The sequence below is a fragment of the Vombatus ursinus genome, unplaced genomic scaffold, assembly GCF_900497805.2.
Source record: "Vombatus ursinus unplaced genomic scaffold, bare-nosed wombat genome assembly UNPS02014797.1, whole genome shotgun sequence".
Taxonomy (NCBI): Eukaryota; Metazoa; Chordata; class Mammalia; order Diprotodontia; family Vombatidae; genus Vombatus; species Vombatus ursinus.
The window spans coordinates 9,736,539-9,750,351 of NW_020954575.1; the positions used below are offsets into that span (position 1 = coordinate 9,736,539).

At 38.3% G+C, this 13,813-nt stretch overlaps 1 protein-coding gene across 1 annotated transcript in view; it reads right to left on the reverse strand.

Moving 5' to 3' along the window:
- STXBP4 (syntaxin binding protein 4) overlaps positions 1-13,813 on the reverse strand; it is a 190,790-nt gene that overhangs the window by 17,991 nt on the left and 158,986 nt on the right. Inside the window, exon 15 of the mRNA XM_027870465.1 lies at positions 4,189-4,246. Coding sequence (XP_027726266.1) covers positions 4,189-4,246 — 58 coding nt within the window. The remainder of the gene's footprint in view (positions 1-4,188; positions 4,247-13,813) is intronic.

Genomic DNA, 13,813 nt, shown 5'->3' on the forward strand with positions numbered 1-13,813 from the left:
GTAGTCAGGCAGAGATTGTGAACATTGAAATGGACAGGGTCACAGATCCATCTGAATATGTGTCTGCAGTTTGCATGTTAAGGGAAAGGATGGGAAGGAAACAAGTATTTATATAGGACCTATTATATGCAAACACTTTTTACAAATACTATCTCATTTGATCCTCAGAACAGCCCTGTGAGGTAGGTGCTGTTATAACCCAACATTTACAGGTCAGGCAACTGAGGTAAACAGAGGGTAAATGATTTGCCTAGGGTCAGATGACTAGTAAGTATCTGAGGCCAGATTTGAACTCAGGTCTTCCTGACTCCAGCCCTGTACCCTTACATAGCACTGCCTCACAATTTTCAATATATGTATGATGGCTTTTTCCTATGTTGTTAATACTTCAAGGAGTTAGGATTTTGTCCAGTTGGGTATGCCTATCAGTGATACAGACGGTAAACCCTCTACAAGATGGAAGACTTGGAAAAGTAAAAAAATACCTGGGAAGACTTGCACGCAGAGAGAAGTGAGTAGAACTAGGGGGAAGATGTATACAATAACAATAACGCTGTAAGAATGAACAAGTTTGAAAGACTAAGTAACTCTGACCAATGCAACGATGAGCCATGATTCCAGTTGACTGATGATAAAACATGCTTCCTGTCTCCTGGCAGTGAAGAGATGAACTAAATATTCTGAATGAAATGGAAATGTACATTTCTGCACGTGGATAATGAGAGAATTCATTTTCCTTTTGGTCTGCATATTTGTTACAACGGTTTTACTTTTATTTTTTCAGTGTAGGGAAAGGACTCAGGAAAAAGAGAATATAAATGCTTGTTCATTGGAAAAAATTAAAATTTAAGAAAAGGAAAGAAGGAAGGAGGAAGGAAGAATGTCATGGCTGAAAGATTCATCAGCCTGTGGCCAAATCAGTGATGTGTTTCTCTTACTTAGCCAGGCTGGTCCTTAAACAAAAGACATAGTCTAGCCCTGAGCCTACACTTAAAGCTTTTTGAGCTTATTAGAACCTTCTAGAGCTCCTATTCCACTAGCATAGCCTTTGAGAATTCTGGGTTACTTCTAAGCCACAATGAAGCATCAGAGCTGGGACATTAGTGGGATATAATTAACTATGCATCCTTTAAAGATCTGTGGTCTCATTGTTGTGGGTATCCCCTCTATCCTGATGCCGATTTAATCCCATGCTTTAGGCATATGGTCTTTAGAAGTAGCTATGCCTAAAAAAATTAATTACTGAGTAGCTACCCTGCTAATCATGAGGACTTGCATATAAATTTTTGGTCTGGACCATAAGGAACTCCCAGTGTGGAAACCCACTACATTTTCTATTCTTTTAAAGTCTCTGCAAGTAATCTGGGCACTGAAAACGTAAGTGGCCAGCCCATGGTCACAGAGCCAGCATAGGTCTGAGGGAAGACTGGGACCAAGGTTTTCTTGCCTTGTAGGCTAGCCTTTTTTCTACTATGCCCCATCAAATATATATTTTCATATTGCCCTTAAGGAAGTCTGGCAAATGAAATTTTCTCAAAAGGAGATGCAGGACATCTATCTAATACCCCAAGTAATTTTGTGGGAGTTCACATTCAATCTCTTCTAACATGGGCCAACACAGGAAAGGAGTGCCTCAGAAAACAATAGAACTGTTTTAGACTTTGCTATAATTAGCAAAAAAGTAAAATTCTAATGAGGAAAATTTTATAAAAGGGATGAACAAAAGGAAGGAGACTTTTCCAAAGAGGAGTCTAAAAGAAATATTTATGCTTCAAAAGATCAAGAGATTCCCACCAGACTGACCCTAGATTCATGATCTAATGAGATGTTTACAAGAGTGCCTGGTATGTAGTAGGTGCTTAGTAAATGCTTGCTGAAAGGGTCAAGAAAAGCCTAACTGTGGGAGTCAACAACCACTAGATCATACTTGTGTGGGTATCCTAATAGTGAATGGCTTCTATGTTGAGGTATTGGAGGCATATGAGATGACATTTCTTTTCCTTTAGATACTAATCTTCTAAGATGAAAGTTCTCACATATACCAATATATCGATAGGAGTACTTTTTGTAGAAGTAAAAAACTAGAAGCAAAGTAGATGCCCATAATTTGGGGAAGCTGTGGTACATGAGTAGAATGGAGCCTTACTGCGTGGTGAGAAATGGTGAACATAAGGAATACTGAGAAACATGGAAAGACTTACAAGAACTGATGCAGAGTGAAGTAAGCAACGCCAAGAAAACAATATACACAACAACTACAAAAATGTAAAGGATCACAAAACTATTTTAAAAAGTGAATGTCGCAAAATTATACAAAACAAGCATGGCTCCAAAGAAGAGATAAGAAGACAGTCAGTAAGTATTTATTAAGCACCTATTACGTGCTAGGCATGGTGGAGATACAACGAAAAGCTTTCTTTCTGTATATGTACAACTCTTACTTGTACATAGCTGTTTTCAAGCTGTTTTCACCTTCTTATGTAATTTATCATATTCATATCTACATATGATAAACTGGAAACAATTTAGAGGAAGAAGGTCCTAGCATTAAGGGGGATTATGAAAGGCTTTTCATAGAAGGCCGAATTTTAGGTAAGCCTTGAAGGAGGCAGGGAAGCCAGGGGATGGAGATCAGGAAGGAGAGAACTCTAGGCATTTGGGACAGCCAGTGAAAATGCATGGAGTTGGGAAACGGAACACTTTGTGTGAGGAGCAGCAAGAAAGCCAGTATCAATGGAATGTAGAATATATGGGGGCAAAGAAACAAGAAAGAAGACTGGAAAGGAAGGGGGGGGGGGGGGTCAGCTCATAAAGGGCTTCAAATGCCAAATAGAGGATTTTATGTTTAATCTTGGAGGTGATGGGGAACCCCTGAGTTTGCTGAGTAGGTGGGGAGGGGTGGTAATGGTCAGACCTGTGTTTTAGGAAGATTAGTTCGAAAGCTAAGTGGAAGATGAACTTGAAAGAGTGAGACTAACCAAGGGACTACTGCAATAGTCCAGAGGCAAAGAGAGAAGGGCTCATACCTGGGTGGTGACAGTACCACCCAGGAGGAAGGACGGGGGGTTGGGGGAGAGAGGTTATGAAGGTAAAATGGATAGGTATTGGCAACAGATTGGACATGGAGAGGGAGAATGAGTAGAGTCAAGGATGACACCTAGATTTCAAGTCTGGGTGACTGAGATAATGGTTGCACCCTCCAGAGTAATTGGGGAATTAAGAAGAGGGGAGGTTTTGGAGGGGAAAGATAACGAGTTTAGTTTTGGACACGTTGAGTTTAAGTTGTCTATGGGACATCGAGTTTGAGATATCCAATAGGCAGTTGGAGACCTGAGTTTGGAGTCAACAGAGAGGTTAGGGATGGATAAGTGGATCTGAGATTCATCAGTTTAGAGGTGATAATTAAATCTATGGGAGCTGATGACACTACTAATGAAAATAGTAAAGGAGAAGAAAAGAGGGCCCAGGACTGAGTCCTAGGGGACAGTAACCATTAGTGGGTATGACCTAGATAAAAATCCAGCAAAGAAGACTGAGAAGGAGCAATCTAATAAGCAGGACGAGAACCAGGATATAATAGTATCATGGAAATTTAGAAAGAAAAGAGTATCAAAAAGAAGAGGGTGACTGACACCCCTGTCCCACTCCTTTGAAGAGCCAGATCCATGTGTATGGAACACAGCATGTATTTTAGATTTTTTTGATGTATTGATTGTTTTTGCTGATTTAAAAATATTTTTTTCTTCCTCTTTTTTTTAAAGCATTTTTTATTATATAGGATGGCTCTCTGGGAGGAGAAAGGAGGAGGGATACCGTGGGAAATTCTGGTGATATAAAAAACAAATACATCGACAAAAAAAGTATTTAAAAAGATATTGATCACTTTAGTTAGTACCTGAGTTCAGGTGGTCAACACTAGGTAGGGGGTGATAATTCCACCTCCATTTTGTGTGTGTGTGGCTTCCGCTGGAACTCTTCCTAAACCTTTCCCTGCACGAGTCCTTCAGTATCAGCACATAAGTCATGCAGGATATAAAACTGGTGAGACTTCACTTCTTGGTACTAATTTTTGTAACCTCTGAGAGGGATTGGGAGGGTGTTTTAGTTTTGCTGATTGTCTGCGACTGCCAGGTTTCCTCCAGATGTGAAAAAAAAAAGTGCTGACTTGGTTGGGATGCTTGGACTTACTTGATAAAGTATTTGATGCCATCTGCTGTGTAAGCTTCCTCCCATCCATAAGGTAGACCTAAAGTAAAAAGAGATCAGAAAATACTCTTAATAAAATAACTTTCCACCACACACTTAGTAAAGCTACTTGATTTCATAGATGAGTTCTTGTATTGGTATATATAATAATAATTAGCATTTATATAACACTTTAAGGTTTGTAAAGCACTTTATAGATGTTAACTCATTTGTTTCTCACAATAACCTTGGGAGGTTGATACTATTATTATCCCTGTTTTAAAAATGAGGAAACTGAGGCAGACAGAGTGACTTGCCCAGGGTCACACAGCTACTAAATGTCTGAGACAAGATCCTAACTTGGGTCTTGCCAAAATACATTTATTGAATAAATTAATCTCCCTAGAAAGTAGAATTAAGAAATTTGAGACTTGCCTTGATTACTCGGCCTTTCAATACCACAATAAACACAAAACAGTTAATAGCCTTTCCCCTTGGATGCAATCACTTAGGTTGTGGTTTGCCATTTATATTTGAAAAACATTTCTGGCAGTGAGATTCAAGCAAAAATGTACATTTCGAGACAGGGTTGTGGTGTGGGTAAGATGACTCCATGTTCTTTCTAGCTCAACTGAATTTGATTCAACAAATGCATAAGGCACACTATCTGTAAGACCATGTAGTCAGTGTGGAGGATACAAAAGCAAAAACTGGCCCTGACCTCAAGGACCTTTTATTCTACTGACAAGATACTGTGGTTGCATGGATAAGAAATACAAAACATACAAACAATAATCTTAAGAGAGAGTCAATGCCTTTAACCCAGAGATTCGAATATTAGGCCTCTACCCCAAAGAGGTCATTGCTTAAGAAGAAACTTCTCTCATATACCAATATTTATAGTACTACTTTTTGTAATAGCAAAGAGCTGGAAACAAAGCAGATGCCCATCACTTGGGGAATGTTTAAAAAAATGGCGGCACATATGTAATGGAATATCATTGTGCTACAAGAAATGTTGAACACGAATACAGAAAAGCATGGAAAGACTAATGTGAATTGATTCAGACTGAAGCAAACAAAGCCAAGAAAATATACACAATGACTACAATAATGTGAATGGGAAGAACAACCACCCAAAATAATTGAAAATGAATGTTGTAGTATCACAAAGAACAAGCATGACCCCAAAGAAGAAATATAAGAAGATACCTGCTCCTATTCCTTTGCTGAGGGAGAATGTGTAACATTGCATATAGTTTTAAATTTTTTCGATGTATTGATCCATTTTGCCAATCTTTTTTTTTTTCATTTTTTCTTTAAAGACTTTTTTGTTTTGTTTTATGGGATTGCTGTCTTAGGAGAGGGAAGGAATATTGGGAAAAACTAGGTGATGAAAAAATTATCAATAAAAATTTATTATTATTTTTTGAAAGAATGAGACAGTGGTAGCAACTAAGGGATCAAGAAAGGGGTCAGATAGGATGTGACACCCAAGCTATGCTTTGAAGTGAGCTATGGATTTCATGAGTCGGAGATACGGAAGGAGTACGGCTTGTAAAAGGAACAGAGGTGAGATAAGGGGTATCACTTCCCCCGACAGAAGGAGAGCAAGGACTGTTTCACTAGTTTTTCACTTGTTTTCTTCTTGCTTTCACCAGCACCTAGCGGAGTTCTCCTTGTCACACAGTAGGGACTTAATAAATGCTGGTTAAGTATGGAGAATAGCTTAAGGGTCAATTTGCATGGATTGAAGGGTTCATGAAGCATAGGTAGGAGTTGGATTGTAGCGGGGTTTGAATGGCAGGTTGATTGTTTTGTATTTTAAACCCAGAGGCTATGGGAAGCCACTAAAGAAACTTTGTGTTTCTATGATCACTCTTCATATTCTTTCACGTAACCTCTCAAGACAATCTGACACGCATACACCAAGCTGGCAGGAGATCACACATAATTTTTTGACAACTGAAAATTCCTTCTGGGGCTCAAAAGCACGCCTCAGTGCAGTGGAACAGCAGGTAGAGTTCCACGTTAGTGAAGAACTCTTCCATTCAACCTGCAAGAGCCTAAGAAAGTAACTACGTTAATGAATAAAACTTGACACTATCCACTTCCTCTCGGCACCAACCATTTTTCAGAAGCTGCTAGCAGCAACTGGTGTTCAATTCACGATTAATGAAAGGTGGTCTTTTAAAGTGAATCTCCAATTTCTTTTTCAATAACAATGTGGACAGAAGGCACCCCAGAATAGAAATTCTGAACTTAAGACCACATAAAATGCTGGATAATTTTTTTTTCCTTTTTTTACCTAATTAACTTCTCAAAAGTAGAAAATGAGCTTTTGAGAAAATTTCATTTGAAGTCAGCATGAATAAACCCATGTTTTTTCAAAGGCCTCCTAAATGACATTATGCATATTTCCTTTTAGTTTTTCTTTTTTTCCAGTAAAGGCTCAGACAGACACCACAAGCCATATTGCTACCTCTCTACAGATCAAGCAGATTTGTTACTGCCTTTTCACACGTTTATAAGTCTTTGTCACAGACCACTTTAGTCATTACTGGCAAGCACTTCACCAGCAGGGAAGAATCTGATAATTCTATACAAAAATCTGCCTTCACCCAAGAAATGTTTTACAATCCTGGGGCTATAGGTCAATAAGGCATAAAAAATGAAAGTTTGAAGGACTTCCCAGCCTTTCTGAAACAGTTTTATATACCAAGGGACTTTTCTGTGCTCAGCTAATTACATTCTCACTTGTATTCTTAACTTCTTATATAAATGGTTATCTTAATGAAAAGAATGGGAAAAGTCCATTTGAACATCGAGACAGAAGGTGAGATATGCATCAGAATCAAATTCTACTCTGATTATTTTACACAAAAATAGTAAAATAGAGCATTCAATGCTCACAACGAACTCTTTATAAAGACAAACTTCATGAATATTTGCTCTTATTTAAGTAAAGAGTCCTTCCAGTCATTAAGCATAGTCATAAATGTATACCTATATTTATTTGGTCATATTTTGTAGCTGAAGGCAGCATGGCATAATGGATAGACAACAGGCCTTGGAGTGAGAGGGACTGGGGTTCATGACCTGTCTCTGGCACAAATTGGGTTTGTGACCACAGTCAAGTTGCCGAATGTTTTAGTGCTCTAGGCAACTCCCTTAACTACAAGTTTCAAATGACCTGACATGGTGGAAAGAGTTTCCATACATTGATGGAAATCATAGATCTGGATTTAAACAAACATATAGCTGTTGAAAAATAAATTTCCTGTCTTGAAAAAAAAATTTTTTTCCTTAAAAGCTTAGACAATTCATTCTTTTTAATACAATTCCATTCCTATCATTTAATTGTTCAAGTACAAATTGTTTCTCTCTGTAAATGAGGGTCATAAACTGACATCAAGTAATCTTTTAATAGTTCAGGAACACAAAACACAAGCTGCCTTTACCTGAGCCATCTTCATCCCATTCTCATGAGAGGCTTGGATCCTGCCCCTTAGACCTTGGATTCTGAAAGGAGAGCTATCATCTCATCTTGTCCAGAACCAATCTCTACTTTAGGCTGCCACATGTGTATCCATGCCTCCTCTTGTTTTCTAGCTACCTTTAATGTAATGTACCTCCACTGGAATGTAAGCTCCTTGAGGGCAAGGACTGTCTTACTTCGTTGTAAGTGCTTAGTAAAATGCCTGCTACAAAGTATGTGTTGTGAGGGATTGTCTGATGTTGGCTACTGCCACATGGGGGTTGTGGCAAGATGGGGTAGGAACAAGATATTAGGAAGTAACCGGAGCTCACACTCCCGAGGCACTGGGCAGTGCTATGTGGAGCTGTGATAAGCTGGGGAAGGAACAGGATACAAGGAAGTAGCCAGAGCACGTGCTCCTGAGGCAGGGGGCTGTGCCACGTGGGAGTGGGACGGCAGAGAACGAGTTCCCTTTGTCTAGTCCTCTCCCTAGGTGCAACGTCAACCCCAGACGTCTCCTTCCTGACTTTCTGGGTCACATACTTTCCCTTTGTGTAGCACTGACCCCAGACGCCTCCTCCCAGTATCTGGGCCTGACTTCCTGTGTCACGTGCTCTCCCTTTGTCTATGCACTAACCCCAGACGCCTCCTTCCTGTATCCGGTCCTAGCCTCCTGCATCACGTCCTCTCCCTTGGTGCAGCGCTAAACTCAGACATTCCCTTCTGGTATCTGATCCTACAATCAATGACTAGTAGGTGGGCTGAGGAGGAGGGGCTAAGTAGGTACTTAAGGGACAGTAGTGGTCAGAGCTCGCTCTCTCTTGCTCCTGCTCTCTTGCTCTGGCTTTCCTGCTTGGCCTTGCTGTGATGGCCTCTGAATAAAACTCGAGTGTTTGCACCTCCTGATCGGCTCGTCTCTGTGTTTATCCGGGTGGGCACCGAAGACTGGTAAGTATGACTCTGGCAGCCTGCTCCTTATAGGAGGAGAGTGCACGGTGCGACCGGCACAATGTGTTTAATAAGTGCTTTTTGTATTCATTCATCATTCATTCATTTTCCAGTTTCAATACCTCAAGAATGTATTACTTCATCCACGTGGGTATTCTCTCCACTGATGCATTTTATAACTGGTTTTAGTTCATAGAAGGACTTTCAAGAATGTCTATGGCTGAAAAATTCTTCATTCTGGGGCCTATGTGAAATACGTCTCTGTGATTTTAGGCTGGTACTCAGATAACAGACATAAATGCTTACTAGGCCTTCCAACTTGACAAGACCCACTTGACAGAGTTTGCACTCTGCTGACCAAGTCTTCAAGGACCTAGTCAACTCTATGCCAGGAATGAGGCACTGGAGAAGGCAGCTATGAGGGGGCATTGTGGCTAATGCTGGATTGAGAGTCAGGAAATCTTCTTACCTCAGATGCTTCCTTCTCTGGGCCTCAGTTTCATTATTTCTAAAATTGGGATAATAATAGCACCTACTTCACAGGGTTTTTGTGAAGATTAAATGAGATAACACACGTAAAGCATTTTGTAAAACTTAAAAATGCTATATAAATGTTGGCTATTATTATTATTACAACCTAAAAATAAAATGCAATAAATTTTTAGGGTCCATTTCAATTCCCGTACATGGGAATCTGTATATGTTATATGTGGTGTATTTAATCTGTTATATAGGATACATGATTTAGTATATATAATTTGTAATATATGATATATGATTTAGAGTAGAGGTCAGCAAACCACGGTGTGAGCCAAAGTTCACCAACCTCTGATTTAGAGCAAAATGACAATTTAGATTATTCTATGTGTTTTTTTTCAATGATCACTAATTGTTCAAAGGCATTGAAATATATATATATATATATATATATACACACACACGTATATATGTATGTATGCATGTATCACATAATGTATACATAATCATATGTAGTATCACATACTTCTTCTTTAATATACATTGCCTCTCTTTTCCCCTCTCCTTCTAACATATGCTTTAAAGCTGTTTGGATGAATATAGTTACTGGGAATATTTTCCATTTGGAAGTGTTTATTGAAACTTATTTTATACTTTCTCATTTGAAAAGCTCACCCATTTAGTTTTTAAACAATCACCTCTATGCTAATTATGATTAATTTTTACTTTAAATTCAAGATATTCCAAATTGAACTCATCATCTCCCCCCACACCCCAAGAGCTGCCCCATTAAGGTTCTTTGTGATAATGTTACACTATTCCCCTAATCACTCAGGCCTGAAATTTTGGCATCCATTTTGCCTCAGCTTCTTTTTCCATCTAGTTAGTCACCAAACCCTCTTCATTAGTGCTCTGTATCTCTCAGAGTTTGGTCTCAACCTCAGATGAAAGAGGGAGTCTAAGGAATCAGAACACCAATGAGGAATGAGAAAAAGATCCCAAACATACACCTATATATTTCCCTATTTCTTCTCCCAGTACCCAAATGAATACAAGGAAGCTTTAATGATCATAAAACAGACAATATGGGAAAAATTTGTTTGGCTAGTTGATATGGTCCTGACATGGGTACTGAAGGGTCTTGAATAGATAAGTAGGATTCCCTTTTCCAAATGGGATAGAATGTTTAATAACCCAGTAAAAGACCACCAAACTCCAGAGTGTTTCATCCAGGTGCCACAGGGTGGAACTTGGGCCCTATCAATCAGACAGTACTGCAGTGTTAAGATAAGAACCCAAAGAAAGTGAAGAACCATCTTTGTCCGCAATGATGCTATGATTCTGTGAAGTAGAATACTGAGCTGTCCAGGGTACTATTTGTTTCTGCTCGAGGCTTCCTTTGGGATCACATACCAGTATTGTTCCTTGTATTCTGAATGCTTTGCACCTTGTCCAGTTTTGCTGGATTGTCTACACCTAATGTGTATGCTCCTATGCCTTGTGGACTACCGTAACCTCATGCTCATCCTATCTATACAGAGTTATGCCTTATCTATATCTTGCTGTCATTCTTGGATGTAGTCAATTCTTGCTTGCCAGATATCAATAATCAATTGCCAGCCTTTGTTGCAAGGACATTGGTTTCTCTACTTAGTAAGTAGCTCTATGACATTTTTCTTTAAAATGTCTTTGGTCTTTCTTTCTCTCTATGCTCCTGTCACCATCTCAGTCCAGGCAACACTTTGTGTCTGGATTACTGCAACAATCTTTTAGTTGACCTCTCCTGACTCCAGGATCCTCCACTTCCCCATTCCAATCTATCTGGCACAGTGCCACCAGATTGATTTTCTTAAAACAATTATTTAATTATCTTGTCTTCCTGGCTCAGTAACTTCCCCTCTCCCCCAATGACTTTCCATGACTTCCATATAGCTTTCATAATTTGGCCCCACTGAATCTATTCAACCTAGTTTATCACTATTCCTCAACCTGATATGATTTTATCAGTGGAAATGACATTAAAGAAGAGGCATTAACATCTGTTTTGCCACCATATTCTAAGGGACAAGGGATCTTTCCATCTGGCTTGTAGCTGAAAACTTCCATATGTTTCACTCCTCCCATGGAGAGAAAGGACTGTCTTATTTGATAGCAATCATTGTCATTCTCTCCCTCCTTTGACTTCTCTGTCTTTCTTTATTCCTCCCTCCTGCTTTTATTAAGTATCCACTGTTTATAATGCACAGAGCTTGGATGTAGAGAGAGACACGGAGTTTAGACAAGACACGATCCTACCCTCAAGGAGCTCATGATCCTGTAGAGGAATGGGACATACTTAAATAACTACAATACAAAAGAATATATTTTAAAATACATGCCAGAGGAGCAAAACCAAGTGTAATTTGAGGTCCAAGAAGGGAAAGTCAATGTTAATTGGGTAAAGGTAGAGGTAACATGGAAGACGTAACATCTGAGAATAGCTTTAAAGGATAAATAGAATTTCAAGCAGTGTGTGTGTGCAAAGGAACAACAAAAGAAATGCCAAGAAAACAGGAAAACATGGGTCACAAATGAAAGACAGAAGTTGAGTTTGACTGGAACAGAAACTCTTCACTTCTCTATATGCTGTCTTCAATTAGAATGTAAGCTCTTTGAAGGTAGACACTTGTTTCTTTTTAAATACAGTTCCTGGCACACAGTAAGTTTTAATAAATATTTTTTCATTTATTCATTAATTCATCCATTTGATTTAGCAACCACTTATTAAGTGATTCTTGTTTGCAGATCACTGCAGAGAGCACTAGTAGATGAAAAACACAGATAAGTCATGGGCATTGGGATCATAAAAGTATTATGCTGCGATTCTTCCTCTAGTGATTAATATAAATCATAGACTCATAAATGTTTTTCAGTTGGAAGGAAACTTAGGGATCATCTGGTCTACACTCCTCATTTTATTTTATTTTATTTTATCCTTAAAAGTTTTATTGACACTTGTCTTTTGCACCACAGTCATTTTCCAATATACCTTCCTCCACTTTCTCACTAAGCTCTTCCTTTTAACAAAGAAAAACATTTAAGGAAAACCCATCAACAAAACAATAATGTCTGGACAACATATGCAATATTCTGTATCCACAGTTTTTCTCCTAAGATAAGGGACATTTGTTCTATCATCTGATTTCTGGTTCTCATATTGATCAATCAATCTGAATTGTGTTCATTTATGTGATTGTAGTAATGCATATTGTCTTCCTGGTTCTGCTTACTTTGTTCGCTATCAGTTCATTTAAACCTTTCCATATTTCTTTGAATTCTTGTAGTTATAATTTCTTGTCTCAATCTTATTCTATATTTGTTACAACAATTTTTTCAACCACTCCTCAATTAATGAGTATCCAATTAATTTACTATATTTTTTGCTGCCACATTCTCTGTTATGAATATTCTGACAATTATTGTTTTAAAGGTAAAGAAACCGGCTTAAAAAATAGGATAAAATGAATACAGGTAGAGACAGGTCTAGAACTTAGGTTTTCACATTCTCAGCCTGGTATTTTTGCCTCTATCCCAAGATGTTTAACTCTCTACTTTCCTATTTCCTTTTGGCAACATTTTAAACCTCCAAATGATAGTTTTAAAAATTCTGTTTCCTAATACTGCTTGCCTTTTGAAGGAAAAAAAAAGAAATAAAATGGCCCAACTTCTCAGTTTCAGCACCAGTAACTAGAATAATTTTCTTATAAGAGGAGCCAAGATCATTTTAAGGCTTGCACATAAAGTAGAGATATATAAAGTTAGATTTAGAATTGTACATGTTAATTTGTAGGTCTGAACTGCAGAGCCAATTTAAAAGGAACTAATGCCTAATTTCCTTATGAAAAAGAAGTCTATTATGCTGTGAGATGATGGTGAACCAATAGATAACCAAACAATGCAGCATTTAAAAAAAGATTTAAAAAAATCATTTCTGAGGATGGGGATTTTTGAAGGGAAAAAAAAAAAAGCATTTGATTTCTAAATGGTCACATATTCTCTTTGCAAGCCAGACTTTTATAAAGGCTGTATAAACACTTCAATATTTCAAGGATCCATGATTTTTATCAGCCTGGGTGTTTCACTTCACTGTCAGACTGAAACTCTGGCAAATTAGTAGGAGCTAGGAGGAGGAACTAGAATTTATACAGGGCTTTAATTATCTATATCAGCAGTTCTCAAACGTTTTGGTCTCAGGACCACATTACACTCTTAAAATTATTCAGGAACCCCCAAAGTGCTTTATTTATGTGGGTTATATTTAATCGATATTCACCATGTTAGAAACTAAAATATCTTAGCCCTATAATTTTGTCCTTGCAGACCTCCCAAAAGGGTCTTGGGGACACCCAGAGGTCCTTGGACCACACTTTAAGAAACACCAATCTATATAATTGCTTTTCTGAGGAAGCTCAGAATAAAAATGGAAAACCTTTCATTGTTGTCACCTGTCACATCTGCAACTTGGGTAATTACAGGGATTAAAAACAAATATATAGATCTATGGCTACTGTAATACCTTATAGGATACCATAAGCCTTGCCCAAAGCAGAAAACCTAGGGTTTAAGCCAGGGAGACAGAACAAGAAAGGAAGAAGTCATCACTTCAAGGGGAAAAGTAATCATTTGGGGAAGGGTAAGATTCGGGGAAGGGAAACTAGATTACATGTTCACAGACTCACAGAATGT